General features: G+C 44.6%; 1 protein-coding gene across 1 annotated transcript in view; it reads right to left on the bottom strand.

The window, feature by feature from the left end:
* Window positions 1-18651, bottom strand: part of LOC134957816 (uncharacterized) — a 153930-nt gene that overhangs the window by 72318 nt on the left and 62961 nt on the right. Inside the window, exons 9-10 of the mRNA XM_063940036.1 lie at window positions 11691-11758; window positions 7816-7873 (exon numbers count right to left, since the gene is read on the bottom strand). Of these exons, the coding sequence (XP_063796106.1) occupies window positions 7816-7873; window positions 11691-11758 (126 nt within the window). The remainder of the gene's footprint in view (window positions 1-7815; window positions 7874-11690; window positions 11759-18651) is intronic.

The following is an 18651-nucleotide window of genomic DNA, read 5'->3' as shown; positions in this document are numbered from 1 at the left end:
TGAGGGGCAGGCCAGAGGATGAACATCAGGAGGAAGCTATGCATGCAGGTAACAGCATACTGCTTGCAGTATGGCCATATCTAACCAGAAAGATGTGTCTGCTCACTCAGTTATGCACAGTGTTTGTGCTTGTATGCCTGAAGTTCTCTTTGTCTGCTTCTTTGCTCCGCTGGTTACTCTCCAGTTAAATTTTCCCTGGTTTAGACCTGTAGTGAGATGTCCACGATTTCAAATTGTTTATCTGTTTGTTCAACACTGGAAAGTAACCTAGATCGAAATCTAAATTTAGACCTGAGGGGTACAGGGATGTAAATGCACTTAGCTTCCTCCTTTGAGATCCTTGTTAGGTAGTCCCCTCTTCTCCAATGTTTTGGTATCTTTTTAATGGCCACAGATTTCAAAACTGTGGGGTCCCCATTGTTTATCTGCAAAGCTGTTACGTTATGGCCGAGTTTCCTGATTATCGTACTGTACTGAGTGCAACGGCACACAGTTTGAGAACCACTGGCTTAGACCCCATATACATACTCTGATTCAGAGTGTCGAGCATAGCAAAAAAAAGAGTGACTTTACACCTTGGCAAAACCATTCTGCACTGCCGGTGGGGCAGATGTAACATGTGCAGAGAGAGTTAGATGTGAGTGGGGCGTGTCCTAGCTTAGGTCTAAATTGCAGTGTAAAAATAAAGATGTCCAGCATATGTGGGCTACATGCAAAGCAGCCAGTATTTACCCACCATGCTAAAATAATAAATGTATTTGCACCCCTAGCATTGCAACATGGTTTGTCTAGGTGCAAAGTTGCTTGCTTTATTTGCTTTGCTGCCAACTATGAATCAGTCCCTCTATTTTAAGTACAGAAAATATCAATTGAAGAACATGCACAGATCATGTGACACACTGGGTTTAATAATACAGGAGTTAAACCGGAGGAAACAGCAGGATAACAGTCTGCCTGAAATCTCTTATTATAAAACTACTTGAGGAAACTGCTTTTTGGCCTCCCTCCAATTCCAATAAATACCTGGACACTACTTGCTGGGCACCCTGCTTGGACATCGCAAGGAGATAACGCTTGCTTGATAAAGTTTTGATTGTTTTTAGTCTTTCCCATACAGCTTCTGTACTCCATCCTGGACACTCTCCCCAACTAGACATCAGCAACCTGACTGTGAATTTCTGCCTGACACTCTTCCTGCTCTTGCTGTAGGCCGGGCTCTATCCCATGCACCCCGCTGACCGCCAGATGACTAAACCACCCTCTCTGCACCACTATTCCCAGGAGCTGGGGCACATACCCCGAACCTGTACAATCCCAGTAAATTCGGAAAGTAGAACATACTTACCCTAACCTAAACCTCACACTAAACATCAATCCTAATACTCTATCCCTAATACCCTGACAACTATAACCCTCGTCCCCAACCCTAACCCAAACCTTTCTCTAACCATAACCCCTATACCTAATATGCTGTAGTTTATTTTGAATTTGATCAGTACTGTGCTGCAGTAGCTAGGGTGGTGGAGATGGTGCTTTATACATACTGAATTTGCCTTGTGGGTGTACCGTCTGCATCCACCCTGACATTGCTGTTTCTAGACAATTTGTCTCCCAGTGTAAACACTAAAAAATGCTCCCCCTTTCTCCCATAGACATTGTAAACATAAAATATTAGCGCACGCTCAAAAAAGGGTGTGGCTTCGTTGGAAGGGTGTGGCCTCACTGAAATGGTGTGGCTTAGCAGGAAAAGACTACCTTACACCACACAATAGTGCCCCGTACACCACATTACACCATATTATGCCCCACAGAGTAATGCCCCTTGCACCATATTTTGTCCCACACAGTAATGCCATGACACCATATTGTGCACCAGACAGTAATGTCCCTTGCACCATATGATCATATTATGTACCCACACAGACAGTAATGCCTCTTGAACCATATTATCAAATTATTTCACTTTCATCACGGATGTTACACGTCCTGATGAAAAGGTCTGCGGGCCGTGAAATATTGACGGATATACTATGAAGACTCACTAAATTTTTTTGAACTTTAAACCATCAAAGTGCCGCCTCGTTCTTATTAGTAGGACACCAGAAGCCATCAATTTATTGGGAAGGCACGTGTGTGTGTGTGTGTGTGTGTGTGTGTGTGTGTGTGTGTGTGTGTGTGTGTGTGTGTGTGTGTGTGTGTGTGTGTGTGTATACTATATATATGTATATATATATATATATATATAAATTATTATTATGTGGCCCTTCCTTTCACCTTTCTTTACCAATTTATTAATCATGGTGAAGAGCCTCCTATTTCTTCCACCTTTTAATCCTTGAGTAATAAAAATATGAACCATATACAGCTCTATGAGGTCTTTTATGTCTTTACGCACAAGTTTGAAGACACTGGTGCCATCTTGTGTCTCGTTTAAACTGTTACAGATGTAAAGTTAAATGCTGAGTAACATTCATGGAGAATACTCAGTATTATTAGAAAGAGCAGGATCAATACTGCTGTGGTCAGGAAGCTGCATTTAACCCCTTGGAGTGCAGCTTAACATAGGTGTGCGCAGGTGGGGTGCCTGGTGCGCACAGACACCCCCTAATGTCTGGCACCCCGATCTCACATGCCTGATGCAGCGATCACCAAGCAGGCTGATTACTGTCCCCTCTGTGCTGCACCCTGTCAGGACTGCATTACTGACCGGACACCTGGGTTAATCAAGGGTGTCACTGCCACCGGCTTTCAAATTCCCAGCAGTACTAGTCTGTGATTGTCAGTGTCAGTGAGTGACTGATTTGTAAGTAAGCTGCTGCAGCTTGCAGGGAAAAGTGAGGGGGAGCCAGACCAGGCTGAGGAGGAGCAGTGTAATTGCAGTGAGTGCCATCAGGAGTCTTTGCTTGGTGCACACCACAACATCTGACAATGTATCTGCTTTATTAGGATTGGTACAAAGGTGGATATTTTATATGCGTTGACCATCAATAGATGGTGCTAGACACGCCCAAAAGGCGGTGCTAGACACACCCCTCTGACGGTGCACCCCCTAATAAAATGTGCTGCGCACACCAGTGAGCTTACATCTACCTGTTGCCATCCTCTGGTTTAAGCTGATCAATTGCTTTTTCATGTATGGCTCAGTGAAGGTTAGTCCCAACATGTAAATTAATGTAAATCATTATAAAACCAAGTTTTGTTTACTTGATGTTTTCTTGCTTTTAGCTCCAGCTGAAATACTTCTATATGTGAAAACTGTGAGCTCCTTCATAGTACATTTGTAGTTCTTTCCTATGATTCACCTCCTTGGACCACGCTTTCTGCATCTGTCATTAATACCGCTTTTAGATCAAAATGCCAAGTCGCACCGGGGTTTTGTAGCTGGTTCCAACCCTGATGCAGCAGACCACTTTCAGACTGACGGCAGTATCTGGCTTATTCCTGGGTCAGCGACATCACGGGACACGTGTGCAGTACCAGTGCTAGGAGATGATTTCGGGGGTAATTCAGACCTGATCGTAGATGTGCTACATTTAGCACATCTACGATCAGTTTCACAGACATGCGGGGGACGCCCAGGACAGGGCTAGTATGCCCCGCATGTTTGATTCTGCCCCCCGTGCACAGGTACAAAAGCATCGCTTTTGAACCTGACGAGTAGCTCCCTGCCAGCGCAGCTCCTGTGCACTTGCAGGTCGCTAATCCCCGCGCCCCGGGTCACAGCGGCCCCCTTCCCAATGGTCCAGACACGCCTCCGTTGTCCGGACCACACCCCGCCAACAGCGTCCTGCCCCGCGACCGCCTCTGCCTGATAGCATCTCACCGGGCTCTTGGGGTGCACATGCGCAGTGTGCCAAAGTCATTCAGACTGTGATCGCTGTCGCTGCAGCGATCCAGTCTGAATTACCCCCTTCATCTCCTAGTGCCAGCTCTTCCTATGCAGTAAACAGGGTCCTGGGTTGTATCGATCTGGTTTACCCGTTTACACTGCACCACAATCCCACAAGCCAGCCTGGTTGGATTTGTGGGTCACTGGACCCGGGTTGAGCCGTTTCCACTGGCAGAAATACCGGGTTTACGTGTGATAACCCAGGATTTTTTGTCAGTGGAAAAGGGGTAATACTTACTATAGAAAAAAAGTAAAATCATGTCAGCATATTTAGTATTTTAATATAATGCATTACTATATTGGTAAATACTGTTTTCTTCCATAATACAATGTATCAGGTTTAAAATTATTGTGATCAAGCTAAGAATATACTGTATTAATCTATTTAATAGTTCTATTTAAATAGCTACATTTAAAATAACAATTGATAATATTAACAGCTCTAAAATACAACTACAAATGGAAATGCAGAAATGTAGTAATGCTATAATGTCCCTTCTCTCTGAATATGTCATATCTTGAATATGCCATCTTATTCCTTACTTACTATTATTATTATTATTATTATTATTATTATTATTATTATTGTTGTTGTTGTTGTTGTTGTTGTTGTTAGTATGGCTGGTACAATTATTTATTTGAATTATTATTATTATTATTATTATTATTATTATTATTTTTATTCTAATATAGTATTTCATGTAGATTTTTTTAAGTTTAGACAATCTATTTATGAGTACATAACATTGTTCATTCAATACTTAAGGTTCTATGTACTATGCCAGGCATGTCCAAACTGCGGCCCTCCAGTTGTTGTGAAACTACATATCCCAGCATGCCCTGACAGTTTCGCTGTCAGAGAATGCTAAAGCTGTGTCAGGGCATGCTGGGAAGCCTGGGATGTGTAGTTTCTCAACAGCTGGAGGGCCGCAGTTTGGACATGCCTGTACTATGCCTTGGAGAGCGATAAAGTACCAGCCAATCAGCTCCTAACTGCCATGTAACCAGGTGTGTTTGAAAAATGAGAGCTAGGAGCTGATTGGTACTTTAGCTCTCTCCACTTTCTCTCTCTCTCTCTCTCTCTCTCTCTCTCTCTCTCTCTGTGGCTTAGTACATAGGGGCTAATTCAGCCCTGATCGTAGATGTGCACATCTACAATCAGTCACACAGACATGCGGGGGGGAGGGGGGAGTTTCGCCCCGCAGGTCAGGCCCAACCCACCCGCACAAGTACAAAAGCTCCTCTTGTACTTGAAGAGTAGCTCCTAGCCAATGCAGCTCCTGCGTGCTGGCAGGGAGCTACTCGTCGCTGTGGGGGTCGCAGCAGCTGTGTGTGACATCACGCAGCCACCGCGGCCCGCCCCCGCACAGTCCAGGCACGCCTGCATTGCCTGGACTGCGTCCCTAAAACAGCGGCATCATTGCGCACTGCACAGCAGTGACAGCACAGCATCGGGGGGCACCACCAGTAGCGGATCTTGCCACGGTGGTGGCGCCCCGGGCAAAAATCCTGTGTGCCCGTAGCAAGATTCGCTACTGACTGTGGCGCTAGCGCATGCGCAGTTCAGACCTGATTGGCTGCTGTGCAAAAACGCACAGCACCGATCAGGTCTGACTTAGGCCCATAGACCCCCTAATCCTGTATTCTCTCTGAGTTGCAGTGTTTGTCTAGCTCAGAGCATTGTAATTGTTACTTACTTACTTACTTACTTACTTAATTGTATTTAGCTTTGCAACGTATCTCCTGTCCTACTGGATGCATGTTTACAACACAGTTAAATGTAGAATTAAATCAGTGGACTATAAAGAGTACGCCATCTCTGCAATGAGAAGCACTGTAAGAATTCAGTATGAGCAAACTGTAGCTCTTGTAAGTCCTTGTTCCTTGTGAACTACGTGCCTTACTCAGAGATGTATGATACTCTGTACCAATGTTTTGCTACAGCGTATGAGCAAATATCCTTGGAAAACCTTACTGTGCACATAAGAACTACATTTACGATAGCGCACACAGTTGCGTACTAATTTGCAAACACATGAGCTGACCACTATGAAGCACTTGCGAATCTGGATGGAGTCTGGGAGGTAACTAAAATGAAACAGAAGTGTTGTAGCAGTATAATGGAATGTCATGTGCAGGCTTCTGCAGGCGGCTAAGCTCTCTCACAGGACCGCTGCCACCGTGCCAATATTCACTGAAAGTTACACAGTTGAATCTATGTGAGCAGTCAATGTTGAACCAATTGATAGGGGACGGACCAGTCGGCAGATCTGCACAGTGCTCAGATATGTGAAGTGTGCATTTCATGTTTTACACTGTCCAGCTCACGCAGCACGCTCATACATGTGGGCAAGGATTAAACTAGCATTTGCATATTTATGCACAATGGCCCTCATCCAGAGCTGAACGCAGTCGCTGCATTCGCATACAACAGCCGCAAGCAGCGGCCACCTTCAGAGGGTCTGCGCACGCGTAGTGGCCATAGTCCATGTGCGCGACCCTTCACAATGCAATCGCATCCCGGAAGGATGCAATCGCATAGTGATTGACAGGCAATGGGCGCCCGGGTGTGGCGACACAACGTTGGGGAGGAGGAGATCGGGAAATGAAGGTATGTCATGGACGTTTTCAGGGCCGGCTGATGATGTCACCTGCGTTTCCTGCTTGTCAGACTGTGTAAGCAGGGGTCACAATTATCCCCCAGCATGTGAGTATTTGGTAGATTTTGCTGCAAGAGAAAAATCTGCGACTAACTCTGAATAGACCCCCAATAACAGCACACGGGATCGCAGTAGTGGCAGCATTAGCGCACATCTCTGAATCAGGCCCTGCACTGTGAAGGTGCGTTTAAAACAGATACATTTGTGAAGTGTTTCTTTGGAATAGGGGAATAGGTTCCTGTCAGTATAATGATAAATAACAACAAAAATTGAGTGTTGTGGTGTAAATAAAAGGAAACATTGTCAGATTGTCGATATTAGAGTTAGCCCTTGGGATGGTCGGTCAGGGTAAGAAACTAGGGGGAGGTTAGAGATATGCTATGGGGGGGGGGGGGAGTCGGTTAAAAGGCATTAGAGAGAGGGTTAGGGGTAAACTACTCAAAAGTGAGACGTGCATGAACAGGAAGACGCCACTGGAGCCAGGGGCATAGCCACAACTTTGTGGGCCCCATTGCAACATTTTGAAGGGGCCCCCGTCCCAGTGCTTCTAGAGACACTTCTCTGCAGCAGTTGGTAATTTTATGCCCTATAATAGTGCCCTAGTTCATTTTCTGAACCATAGTAGAGTCTTATTTAATGTTATGCACCATAGTAGTGCCCTAGTTTCTATTATGAATCGCAGTAGTGCTTAAGTTCACCCTACATCACATTTCAGAGCTGCCAGTACACAGTATGCTGCACAGTACCCCCAATTCACGTTATGATATATAGTGCTCCCCGTTCACATTGTGCCTCATTACAGTGCTCCAGTTCATATTATATAGCATTAAAATGCCCTCCAGTTCATTTTATACCACACTACAGTGAGCAGGTCCAGGGGCATACCTAGATATATTGCAGGCCCCAAGGAAAAAGTCTGAAAGGACCCCTACATACCACCCAATGGCAAAAAATGTACATAACACATGTAACTTTGACATGGAAGGTAAGCCCCTCTCAGGTCTGGGCCCCATAGCAGCTGCACTGCCTGCACCTATGGTAGTTACTCCCTTGGCTGGAGCCGTCAGAAGCAGGTAGGTCGCACTTGGCCACCAGGGACTACATGTCAACATTCTGTTGTGTGCAACATTACATCAGTGTCTACATGGTGAATGTTGACATGCTGCATGTTGACATTATAGCCATGTTTACATATCCTACCACACTCCATCCTTATCTAGGGGTCCTAAGTGACAGCACTGTAATAATAATATAACAAAACTTTACCGAGCATTGTGTCGTTTTATTCCAGCTGTTTTTATCTTCTTCTTTTTGTATATATTTCCTGAAATGAAAAAGATATATAATTTATATTCACAATTCATTATGCTAGATTTGTCTGTATTGTCTGGAACAGGCTTGCCCTGCTCAGGGCCTTGAGCTTTGATTGCTGGCTAGACTTAATCACATTAGCAATGAGAATGACTCCATGACTGATAATCAGATAACAGATGTGGCAGTTTGTGGTCCCTGGAGGTCAGAGGCTGTGCATCCTTGTCCTAGAACTTGACCCCTGGGTGAACTTTTTACATTGACATGTGTGATACGCTAATGTACCACTCTCAGGAGAGGGGCGCAGCACCTGTAGGGTAGCACTGTTTGCCATGGGCTATCTCTACATACAGTATGAAGCAGCAAACTGTACATGGCGCATTTTATAAAGTGTTTCTAACGTTTAGCTGGCTAAGCAATTAAATGGGTTCCCATTATCTACTTTAGACATAATGGGCTTCACAGCTAAACATGAGATACTGGTAATTAGTGTCATTTTAATATGACTTTGTATAAGTACCTAATTTGTCATTTATAGTATAATGAACAAAATGTTACACTTACTACATTCCATGCCTTTTCTCAGGCTATAGTACACATGCTACTGATTGTTATTACTTTGATACATTAGACATTATGATTAGTATTATTTTATTTATCAAGTACCAGCATAGTCTATGGTACAGTGCCAGGCCAGCCATACTAATAGACAGGTAATAGACGTTATTCACAGTTAATCAGATTGTATCAAATCTTTAATTGCTGGGTATATGGAATGTCTTGCCATAAAAGACATTGTACACAATATAGCCACAGCTTACATTCTTCCAATAGGAACAGCATGGGCCAAATATGGATGGGACTCGTAGATATCTGCCGTCTGTCCATGTGCTGTAATAATCATGTATGTGCCACACCATGCATACGCTCAAGGATGGAGAATGGAAGTAGAGACGGATTGATCGCTCTATTGACGGATCATTCTTTCCATGTAATGGGCCTGGGTGGCAACTGGGGAGCTAGCATGCGATGGCACAGACCTGATTCGTATTGTGGAAGAGGTGTTGGTGTCACCTTACTCACCCCACCACACACCACTGATGTGTAGACAGACTTCCATGCTTGTTTGTGCTGTATGGTTAGAGATGTGTGCATCTTTTACACCCAGCATGGGGTGCATGTAAATGCTGATACTAATCGTGGGTGCAGCTGCAGATGGAACTATAGTGGAGGTCCTGCCATAGCCAGATAGAGGAGTACAAGCAGATGCATCCACAGTGGGTACCATGAAGGGGCAATGGGTGTGATTCGCTCCGGGTACCAGTTACGATGTGGGTGCCATTGGCATCCCAAGATGTTCCCACTGCAGCTTCTCCTGACCAGCTGCAAAGTGAAGTGCCGGGCACCCGCTGTCAGGGCCACTATAAGGGGGGACTGGAGTACCAGGTCTGGACAGAGCAAGTGACCCAGAGATATATAGCAGCAGCAGCAGCTGCTGTTTGACTAGATCTGATGGAAGACAAGATATCTTCTGGTTATATCAGCAGTGGAGCTACTAGTGCACCGGGTCCACGGTCGGGGCATGGCCACTGCCTGCACACTGCCACCTGTCCCACAATAACATTCATGTAGTGCTAACTGGGCACCCATCAATATACAGTATAGGGTGCAAGCGATGTGTCTGGCCTTCCATAGCTCACCTCCTCAAGGGTACTCACTCACTGTACGGCTCTCTAGTAGAGACACTGTGACAGTGTCAGATGTGTGGATGAAATGAGTACATGAATGATTTCTCATCCACATGCATCTGACAATTCGGCGGCCAAGCTGGATGCTGGCCGAACTAGGACGTAATTTTGAAGGGGCAATCACTACAAGGCACGGTTTTGCCTTGTAAGTGATTGCCCCTTTAAAAGAACATCGGTTCGGCATCCCGCATGGCCGCCGAACTCTTGCAGTACTACATCCCATCCTAATTGTCAATAAGAGTGCCGTACAGTGAATAGCTGCAACGCAGAGAGGCGTGCCGTCAGTCAGTACCCGGAAACAAGCCGTGAACCAGGTGCAAAGATGAACTTTACCAGAAGAAGAAAAGAGAAAAATGGAAAAAAAGCAAAGGAAAGGTAGTAAAAAAAAAAGACAACGGAGCCGGAGGTGGATCAAGGCACAAAACAGTTTAAACAGGTAAAAAAATTATATATATATATATATATATATATATATACAAAAGCAAAAAAACACTCTTATCCTGCGCTGTGAGGTTGCTGCCCACTGAAACGGACCTACTGTTAGCTAGGTCCAAAATAAACACTCTTCCAACCAATGAATCAGAGGGTGCTACCAATCACCAGCAATACAAATGACCACATATATGGATAATAACAATTTATTAAAAAGCACAATCCGCTATTAGAGATAACCCTTTCACATACACAGGTTAGTGTCAAAGATGAAATGAAGGGTATTTTTCTCTCTTCAACACTGACGCGTTTCGTCCTTTATGGACTTCTTCAGAGGGATGGTCAGAATAGCTATAATGTTTAATCCAAAAATGACAATCAAAGGAAGCGCCAATTCTATTGGACCATGTAACAATACAAATTTGTTGGAAAGCTTCATGAAAAGGGACCTCTATCAACGATACAACAGGGGTCCATATGATTAAAAACAAATAAATGGGTATCCCACTTTGGGTGAAACTCGATAAAGAATAGAAACCTCCACAGAAGAAAATCAGGTTCACATGTGCTCCTGTGTCCTCTCCCAAACTGCAAGATATATATATATATATATATATATACTGTAAATATATATATATATATATCTGCCTTGACCATTGAACACCTAAAACCATTCTGCTTTCACTTAACTTATATTGCTAAATCGCTGAAATGTATTACTATTTCATACATTGAGACAATCATCTTTTATGTTTGTTTTTTTAAAAAGGGACACCCCTGATGAAGTCATTGATGACGAAACGCGTTCGGTGATATCCTTACAGGAAACATTATGTTCTAGAGAACCATAAGCCAGAGTGAGAGAGGGAAAGTTCCATCCCAACTGTATTGTTTTATTGTTTTGAATGTTTAAACATTTTTTAATAAACTTATATTTTTTATGGAAATTTTATTGTACTCAATGATTAAGTTTTAAGTAGAGAACTGCTATTTCTATTACCACTATAAATACCCGTGACCTACTGCTTTTCTCCATCACCCACTACCTTTGCTTGTCACCCTTTACCTGTCACCCTCTATTATTTCCTGCCACTCACTGGTTCTCCTGACACCCACTGCTTTTTCCCATCACCCACTGCTTCTCTCTGTCGCCCATTGCCTCTCCCTGTCATCCTGTACTTGTCACCCTCTATCTATCCCTGTCACACTCTAAGTCTCCCTGTCACCGACTTTAATGTGCTATGAATAGCCTGCATAGTGTCAAACTGTGCATGCATTATGCGTTTTTTACATTTATATTTACTGTATCATCTGCCAGTAGTTGGGGGAGGGGTCTATTTTGTCAGTCCTGGGCCCCACAATTTGTGAATCAGCCTTGCTTGCTTTGATATATAGTTAGAATGCAAGGTGCCTGGCTGTTCCCGACTCTTGCTCCCCTGAGTCCCAGCCAGCTAGCCTCCTGCATATAGGTAGCTCTGGTTTTAGGGAAGTGAGAGGTCATGATGTCTCATCCCTGAGTAGAGCAGCAGTCAGCAAGGGAGAGGAACACCTGAGCCCAGCCCCAGCAGCAGAAACCACAGGGAGAAGAGAAGACAGAACAGTGAGAAGTGTACCATATGAATACAATATGCAGTATTACATAATATGTACCTATTACAGTCCATCTGAACTTCAGTTCCTAATGTGCTGCCATGATCTTTACATTCAGATTTTGCTGCCTGCAGAAATATCAGTTATTATCTTATTTTTAAAAATGAAAACACATATTTACACAAGGGGTTATTCAGACCTGGACGCAGCCGTACGTTCGCACGCAGTGGCCGCTTCCAGGTGGGCTGTGCATGCGCACTGGCCATTGTGCGCGTACACAACCTTACACATTGCGGCCACATCCAGGAAGCATACAGCCGCAGTGTGATTGACAGCGGCGGTTGTTGGGTGGGCATAGTGGCGGCATTGGGGGAGGCGGGGTGTTCTGAATGGGGGCGGTCCGGGACGTTTTCAGGGTGGCTGTGTGATGTCACATGCAGCTGGTCCCCAAAAAATGGTGGCAGACAGACTGCGCTGCCAGGGGTCAACCTTAGTTGTGATGCGTCCGCAATATAATTACGGACGCATCGGGAGGCGGTCTCCACATGCTGGCCGGCCTTGCCCTGTGCTGGGAGGTCCTCAGTATGTGAGGAGATGAACGCAGATCTGGCTGCATATGCAGCGATCTGCATTCATCTCTGAATCAGGTCCTTAGAGGAGGATTATAAAGCTATAACACATTGCCACTGATCACATAAAAGACCCAGAGATCATTTATTATACAGTACAGAGCTTTAAAAGAAATCATGTTATCTGGTTTTATGAAGAACAAATAATGCAGCATGGGAAATGTGTATATTTGTGTTCTTTTTTTTTTTATTAAGTTTATTTTAATCACAACTTACAGCATAGTAAGATATTGAAATGTCATTTATATGTATAATGAATCTGTAACCATCATATATTATTTGTATTTTGGATGGATAAGCTACTAGGCTGTTTGCCACTAGCAAATGGAAGGCACTTTTACTTTTTATTCCCACCTTTACAGAAAGCCAGGGGTGCTGAGAGAAGTTTGGCGGGTAGATAGTAATTCTTCGAGCCCGAGTCTGTAGAGGCCCGGGAGTGCAGGGAGGCATCCTCACTATGCTGTGGCCATGCGCCTGCTGTGTCTTCTTGGTCATCTCCCCGGAGCACCCACCACTCATTTGCAGCTGTGCTTAACATATACATTTAAGAGTGCATAGCCGCACCCCTCTTATGGCCACTTACCACCAGTGATGTGTGGTGGGGTGAGGCAGGTGAGGCAGAGCCTTTCCTGTCATACTTATGTTTAAACCAGAGTTTTGACTGAATAAAATACATGAAAAATACTGATAATTTGTTTGAAATATCTTCTTTGCATTATTCTAATAATTTTTATAGCCCAAACTCTGGAATAAAAAGTCTATTGGCAGGTGAGGCAGTGCCTTACCTGTGTATCCTTTCCCCACATTTCTAATCAAAACTCACCAGATTTCCAGGAGTTTATACTGCTGCACCTGTGTATAATGCCCAGATGTACCCTTCGGCTCATAAATTGCATGTAAATCTGGCTCTGGGGTTAGCCAGTGCCTCCTGAGCCATTTAGCTCACCGCACGTCCCTGCACCCCCACACTCCAGTGCACCCAGGCTGCACAAGGCAGGGACGTGCAGTCAGGGGAGGCAGGGGAGGCAGTGCCTCCCCTGTGATTAATTATTAAAATAATATAAAGAAGATACTTATGACACATATTCTGTGTCATAAGTATCTTCTTTATTTTATTCTAATAATTGTAGGTCCTTTAAGTACTTTGGGAGGCACTGATAGCAGTGCCTCCCGTGGATAATGGAAACGGGGATAGTGCGGGGGGGCGGGGCCAAGCTCTGGGCTGTAAAAGCCCATAAAAAAATATATGGAAAGCGGCACTTAAACAAGTGCCTCGCTGACAGGGGCACCACCCCCATGTCAGCGAGGCACCTGTGATTGGACAGCGGATCCAGTGCTGGATCCGCCGTCCAATCATGTACATGCGGCGCTGGAGGCGGCGGGTCCCGGCGGTCAGTATATCTGGAAGTAGCCGGGAGGGAGCAGTGGCCCTGGAGTGTGTGCAGTTCTCCTCCGTGCTCCCACTGACCCGAGCGTTGGTGTGCGGCTCTCCCCCTCCTGCGCCCTCCCGCTGACCGGAGCTACTGACCCGAGCGGTGGTGTGCGGCTCTCCCCCTCCTGCTGACCGGAGCTACTCTCCGTCTCCTCCGGCAGCGTGCCGTTCCCGGTAAAGCATTGTTTTCCCAATCAGGTCTCATTAGTTAGGTGGATTCTAGTGGGACTTGTTTAAAATAAGTGTACCTTATGCAAAGTATATTTTGCTACATTGTTTATAAAAGTATCTTATACTAAGAATATTATGTTACAGTATATGATCGTGTATTTTAACAACCTACTGTATTTGCCAAGTTAAAGATCTTTATGGAACATTTATTACATTTGTTTTTTGTTTTTTTTTGCTTAAATAAATGATTTGTATGCTTAATCAACGCAGAGATCAGATTTTTGTTACAGTTATTTAAAAGCTTTCAATAATGTGCCAGACACTAAGTGGCACAGGGCAGCGCTAATTGGCAGTGGGCCACTTGCTCCTCCCCTTGTGAACACCCATGTGGCAGAATGTGCCAGGACAGAGCAACCCACGTTAAGCGTTCGTGCACGCTGTAATACAGATTGCTGCCTCCTTATACGCCACCACTGGTCGCATCAACAACACTTTCACTAGCTCTATGGCAGGTGCAGTGCCTCCGCCTGACCGTGGCCTCCTATGCTTGCGCTGTGTACCTGGAATGCAGCTACTTGCACCGACCTGCAGCACTCGCATAACATGTCAAGTGACACTGCACCTGCCGTATGGCTGATGTAATCTTCTCTGTTGCGACTGATGGGGCATCTTGCCATGTGCCACAATGGAATAGCACCACCGCCAGTAGGCTGTGAACTGGTTGCGGCACCTGCATAAAGAACCCGATACTGTAGGGAGAGATCAGTCTGATGTCAGAGAGATGTCATGGCCCAGTCATAAGGCTGGTGCAAGCGTGCCTGGTTACTCATGACTGCTACTTCCACAAGTGGATGCAATAAGCATTAACTGTAATACTTTGGTTCGACGGCGGTAGGGGTCATCGGCAGGATGTGGCAGACATTATGGCTGTAGTGCCTCACCAGCCACTGACCTCACCGCACGCCACTGGCACAAGGTGTCTCAGCAATCCTGCAGAAAGCACGCAGCCTATGCTAACCTATAGTAAGATCCCGGACTTTCCAGGTTTCCCTCTAATCATTACTACAATACCAGGCTTGTTAGCACAGTGGAATGCTTAGATAATGTGTAGTGCTGCACCCAATGTTGCTTCAATTTTTTGGTAGTAATAGTTCTTACTGAAGTGCAAGGGATGGACCATCTAATGGTGAACAGACTCTGCCATAGAATCTTGCAATGTTATGGTAACTAAGCTTTGCTTAAGAATTTAATGGATGGACTATTGTGATGGTTCGTGCACGTGCAAAAAAAACTAGTATGCACAATTTAGATCTATGGCCAAGCTTGAGCTGAATTCAGGTAGAATTGGGACGTATTTTAACATCGGATGGCCATCATTTCTGCACCATTTGATGGCAGCCAAGCCATCGGAAAGCCACCATGGAAAGGTAAAAATCCTGCCATTGTAGAAAAAACATTGATGGTATTTAACCAGCAAGAATCAATGTCCATCCCTACGACTAGTCGTACTACTGGATAAAAGTAGGGATTGTAGCACCAAACTGTAGAATCATTTCATCAGATGAATCTAATATTTTTAATGTTTTGCTTCTAACTGCAAGACATATGTACAACAAAAGTGGCCGCGCTGTGTGTCAGGAGTTGTGTAAGAACAGAGAGCACAACATGTATGAAAGGTTTAAATGTTTAATATCATAAAAGACAATAAATTAATAAAATTGAATGCACACCTATATCTGTCTCAGGTGATAAATCAAATCCAATTTAACAGTGCAAAGAAGAAAGATGTAAACACGGATGAGCACAGTTCCAGATAATAAGCTCTATCATTCACCGGATAGATAATAATACATGTAATACCTCTCCAGAATGGGCTGGTGTAATTAGCCGAGCGTCCCCGGCTAATGAGTCCTGCGTTGCCCACTGTACTGCACAGATGAGAGGATTTGTCAAATACCCGGTGTTAGACACCTGCCGCTGTAGATGAGTGTATGGCAGTCTCGTATTTCCGTGGTGGCTGCCCGGCGGGGAGTGACGAGCCGCAGCGGTGAGATGAAGATGCGGCTTCTTATAATAATGAGCCGGTGAACGCTGATGAGGGTGCAGCGATGTGAGTTGCACTAGGATTGTTCACCTGGACCAGGTGTGCAGAAGGCGGAGTCCTGACGCGTTTCGTCACGGTCACGTGACTTTATCATCTTCATCTCACCGCTGCGGCTCGTCACTCCCCGCCGGGCAGCCACCACGGAAATACGAGACTGCCATACACTCATCTACAGCGGCAGGTGTCTAACACCGGGTATTTGACAAATCCTCTCATCTGTGCAGTACAGTGGGCAACGCAGGACTCATTAGCCGGGGACGCTCGGCTAATTACACCACCCCATTCTGGAGAGGTATTACATGCATTATTATCTATCCGGTGAATGATAGAGCTTATTATCTGGAACTGTGCTCATCCGTGTTTACATCTTTCTTCTTTGCACTGTTAAATTGGATTTGATTTATCACCTGAGACAGATATAGGTGTGCATTCAATTTTATTAATTGATTGTCTTTTATGATATTAAACATTTAAACCTTTCATACACGTTGTGCTCTCTGTTCTTACACAACTCCTGACACACAGCGCGGCCACTTTTGTTGTTCTTTAGTATTTCCTTCCATCTTCACATAGTGGTCTGTGGCAAGCGCAGTATCTCAGGAGTTCCTTTTTATATTTATTTTTTATATTGTTGTTTTAGTCTATATATTTATATATTTGGGTGAGGCGCTGTACAAGTAGTCTTTTCCGTTGTTCTGCAAGACATATGTGTTGCCTACATTCACTATGTCAATAGTGGGGATGTAGTTTACGTCCCGGCTTACAGGTACCCGGCGGTCAGAATACCAGTGACGGAATCCAAACAGCTGGCAGAATGCCAGCACCAGAATCCTGACCATTATATTTCCAAACATAAGTATGCCAGGGAGGGTTAGGTTTTGGCTGTGGGGGGAGGGTTGGGTTTTGGCTGTGGGGGGAGGGTTGGGTTTTGGCTGTGGGGGGAGGGTTAAGTTTTGGCTGTGGGGGGAGGGTTGGGTTTTGGCTGTGGGGGGAGGGTTGGGTTTTGGCTGTGGGGGGAGGGTTAAGTTTTGGCTGTGGGGGGAGGGTTGGGTTTTGGCTGTGGGGGGAGGGTTGGGTTTTGGCTGTGGGGGGAGGGTTAGGCTGCGGGAGGGGAGAGTTAGTGTTAGGCCGCAGGGGGAAGGGGAAGGTTAGGGAGACGGGTAGGATTAAGACTACTTTACTGCAACTCCCCTGTTGGGATTTCAAGCAGTCGGGATGGCAGTGACGGTATTCTGACCGCCGGCATACCGATTGCCGGTGTCTCATAACTAACCCCAATAGTAACTATGTAGACAGGAGAAACCCGTCTCCGGGATCCCAACGCTGTTGAAATGCTACTTGCTACAGTTTAACTGTGTGGGAATTATAACTTTAAATATGCTTCTTTAGGAACATGTTTAAATTTACAGTATATTGCCTGCACTGTTAGAATGCTTTAAGTATAATTTAAACAGTGTTGTGATCGCGGCATCGACTTTCTCCTGTCTACATAGTCACTATTGACATGGTAACTGTAGACTTGGGAGCTGCAACCCCATTTGATTTACGCAACCTCATAAGGGAGAGATGACAAGCTCTTCGGTTGTGTAAGTGTGGGGCGGCGGCAGTGTTGCAGCCATGAGTATCACTGGGCAATGCATATAAAGGTTTCATTGATGACATCACATTTCAGTAGAATCAGAATGACATGGCAATGAGTTGCTGCCAGGTAGGGATTTTTTAGGGGGTAGTTTTGGGAGTTTGGGATTGGGTTGGACTCTCTTTACTTTATTTTGTGAAAAGCCAGCGGCCTTTAGAGTGCTTAGTAAATGGCCCAGTCTGTTATATGATATATTGGTAATGCACATTTACATACAACTTCATCAGAATGTGCAATAATCACCTCCCATAATATAAAATACCTGGTAGCCCCATATACTGTAATCACCTCCCATAATATAAAATACCTGGTAGCCACATATACTGTAATCACCTCCCATAATATAAAATACCTGGTAGCCTCATATACTGTAATCACCTCCCATAATATAAAATACCTGGTAGCACCATATACTGTAATCACCTCCCATAATATAAAATACCTGGTAGCCCCATATACTGTAATCACCTCCCATAATATAAAATACCTGGTAGCCTCATATACTGTAATCACATCCCATAATATAAAATACCTGGTAGCCCCATATATTGTAATCACCTCCCATAATATAAAATACCTGGTAGCCACATATACTGTAATCACCTCCCATAATATAAAATACCTGGTAGCCCCATATACTGTAATCACCTCCCATAATATAAAATACCTGGTAGCCCCATATACTGTAATCACCTCCCATAATATAAAATACCTGATAGCCCATATACTGTAATCACCTCCCATAATATTAAATACCTGGTAGCCTCGTATACTGTAATCACCACCCATAATATACAATACCTGGTAGCCTCGTATACTGTAATCACCTCCCATAATATAAAATACCTGGTAGCTTCGTATACTGTAATCACCTCCCATAATATAAAATACCTGGTAGCCTCATATACTGTAATCACCTCCCATAATATAAAATACCTGGTAGCCCCGTATACTGTAATCACCTCCCATAATATAAAATACCTGGTAGCCCCATATACTGTAATCACCTCCCATAATATAAAATACCTGGTAGCCCCGTATACTGT

This window comes from Pseudophryne corroboree, chromosome 1, assembly GCF_028390025.1.
Source record: "Pseudophryne corroboree isolate aPseCor3 chromosome 1, aPseCor3.hap2, whole genome shotgun sequence".
Classification (NCBI taxonomy): Eukaryota; Metazoa; Chordata; class Amphibia; order Anura; family Myobatrachidae; genus Pseudophryne; species Pseudophryne corroboree.
The sequence above is the reverse complement of the archived record's forward strand: the minus strand, read 5'-3'. Positions and strand labels throughout refer to the sequence as shown.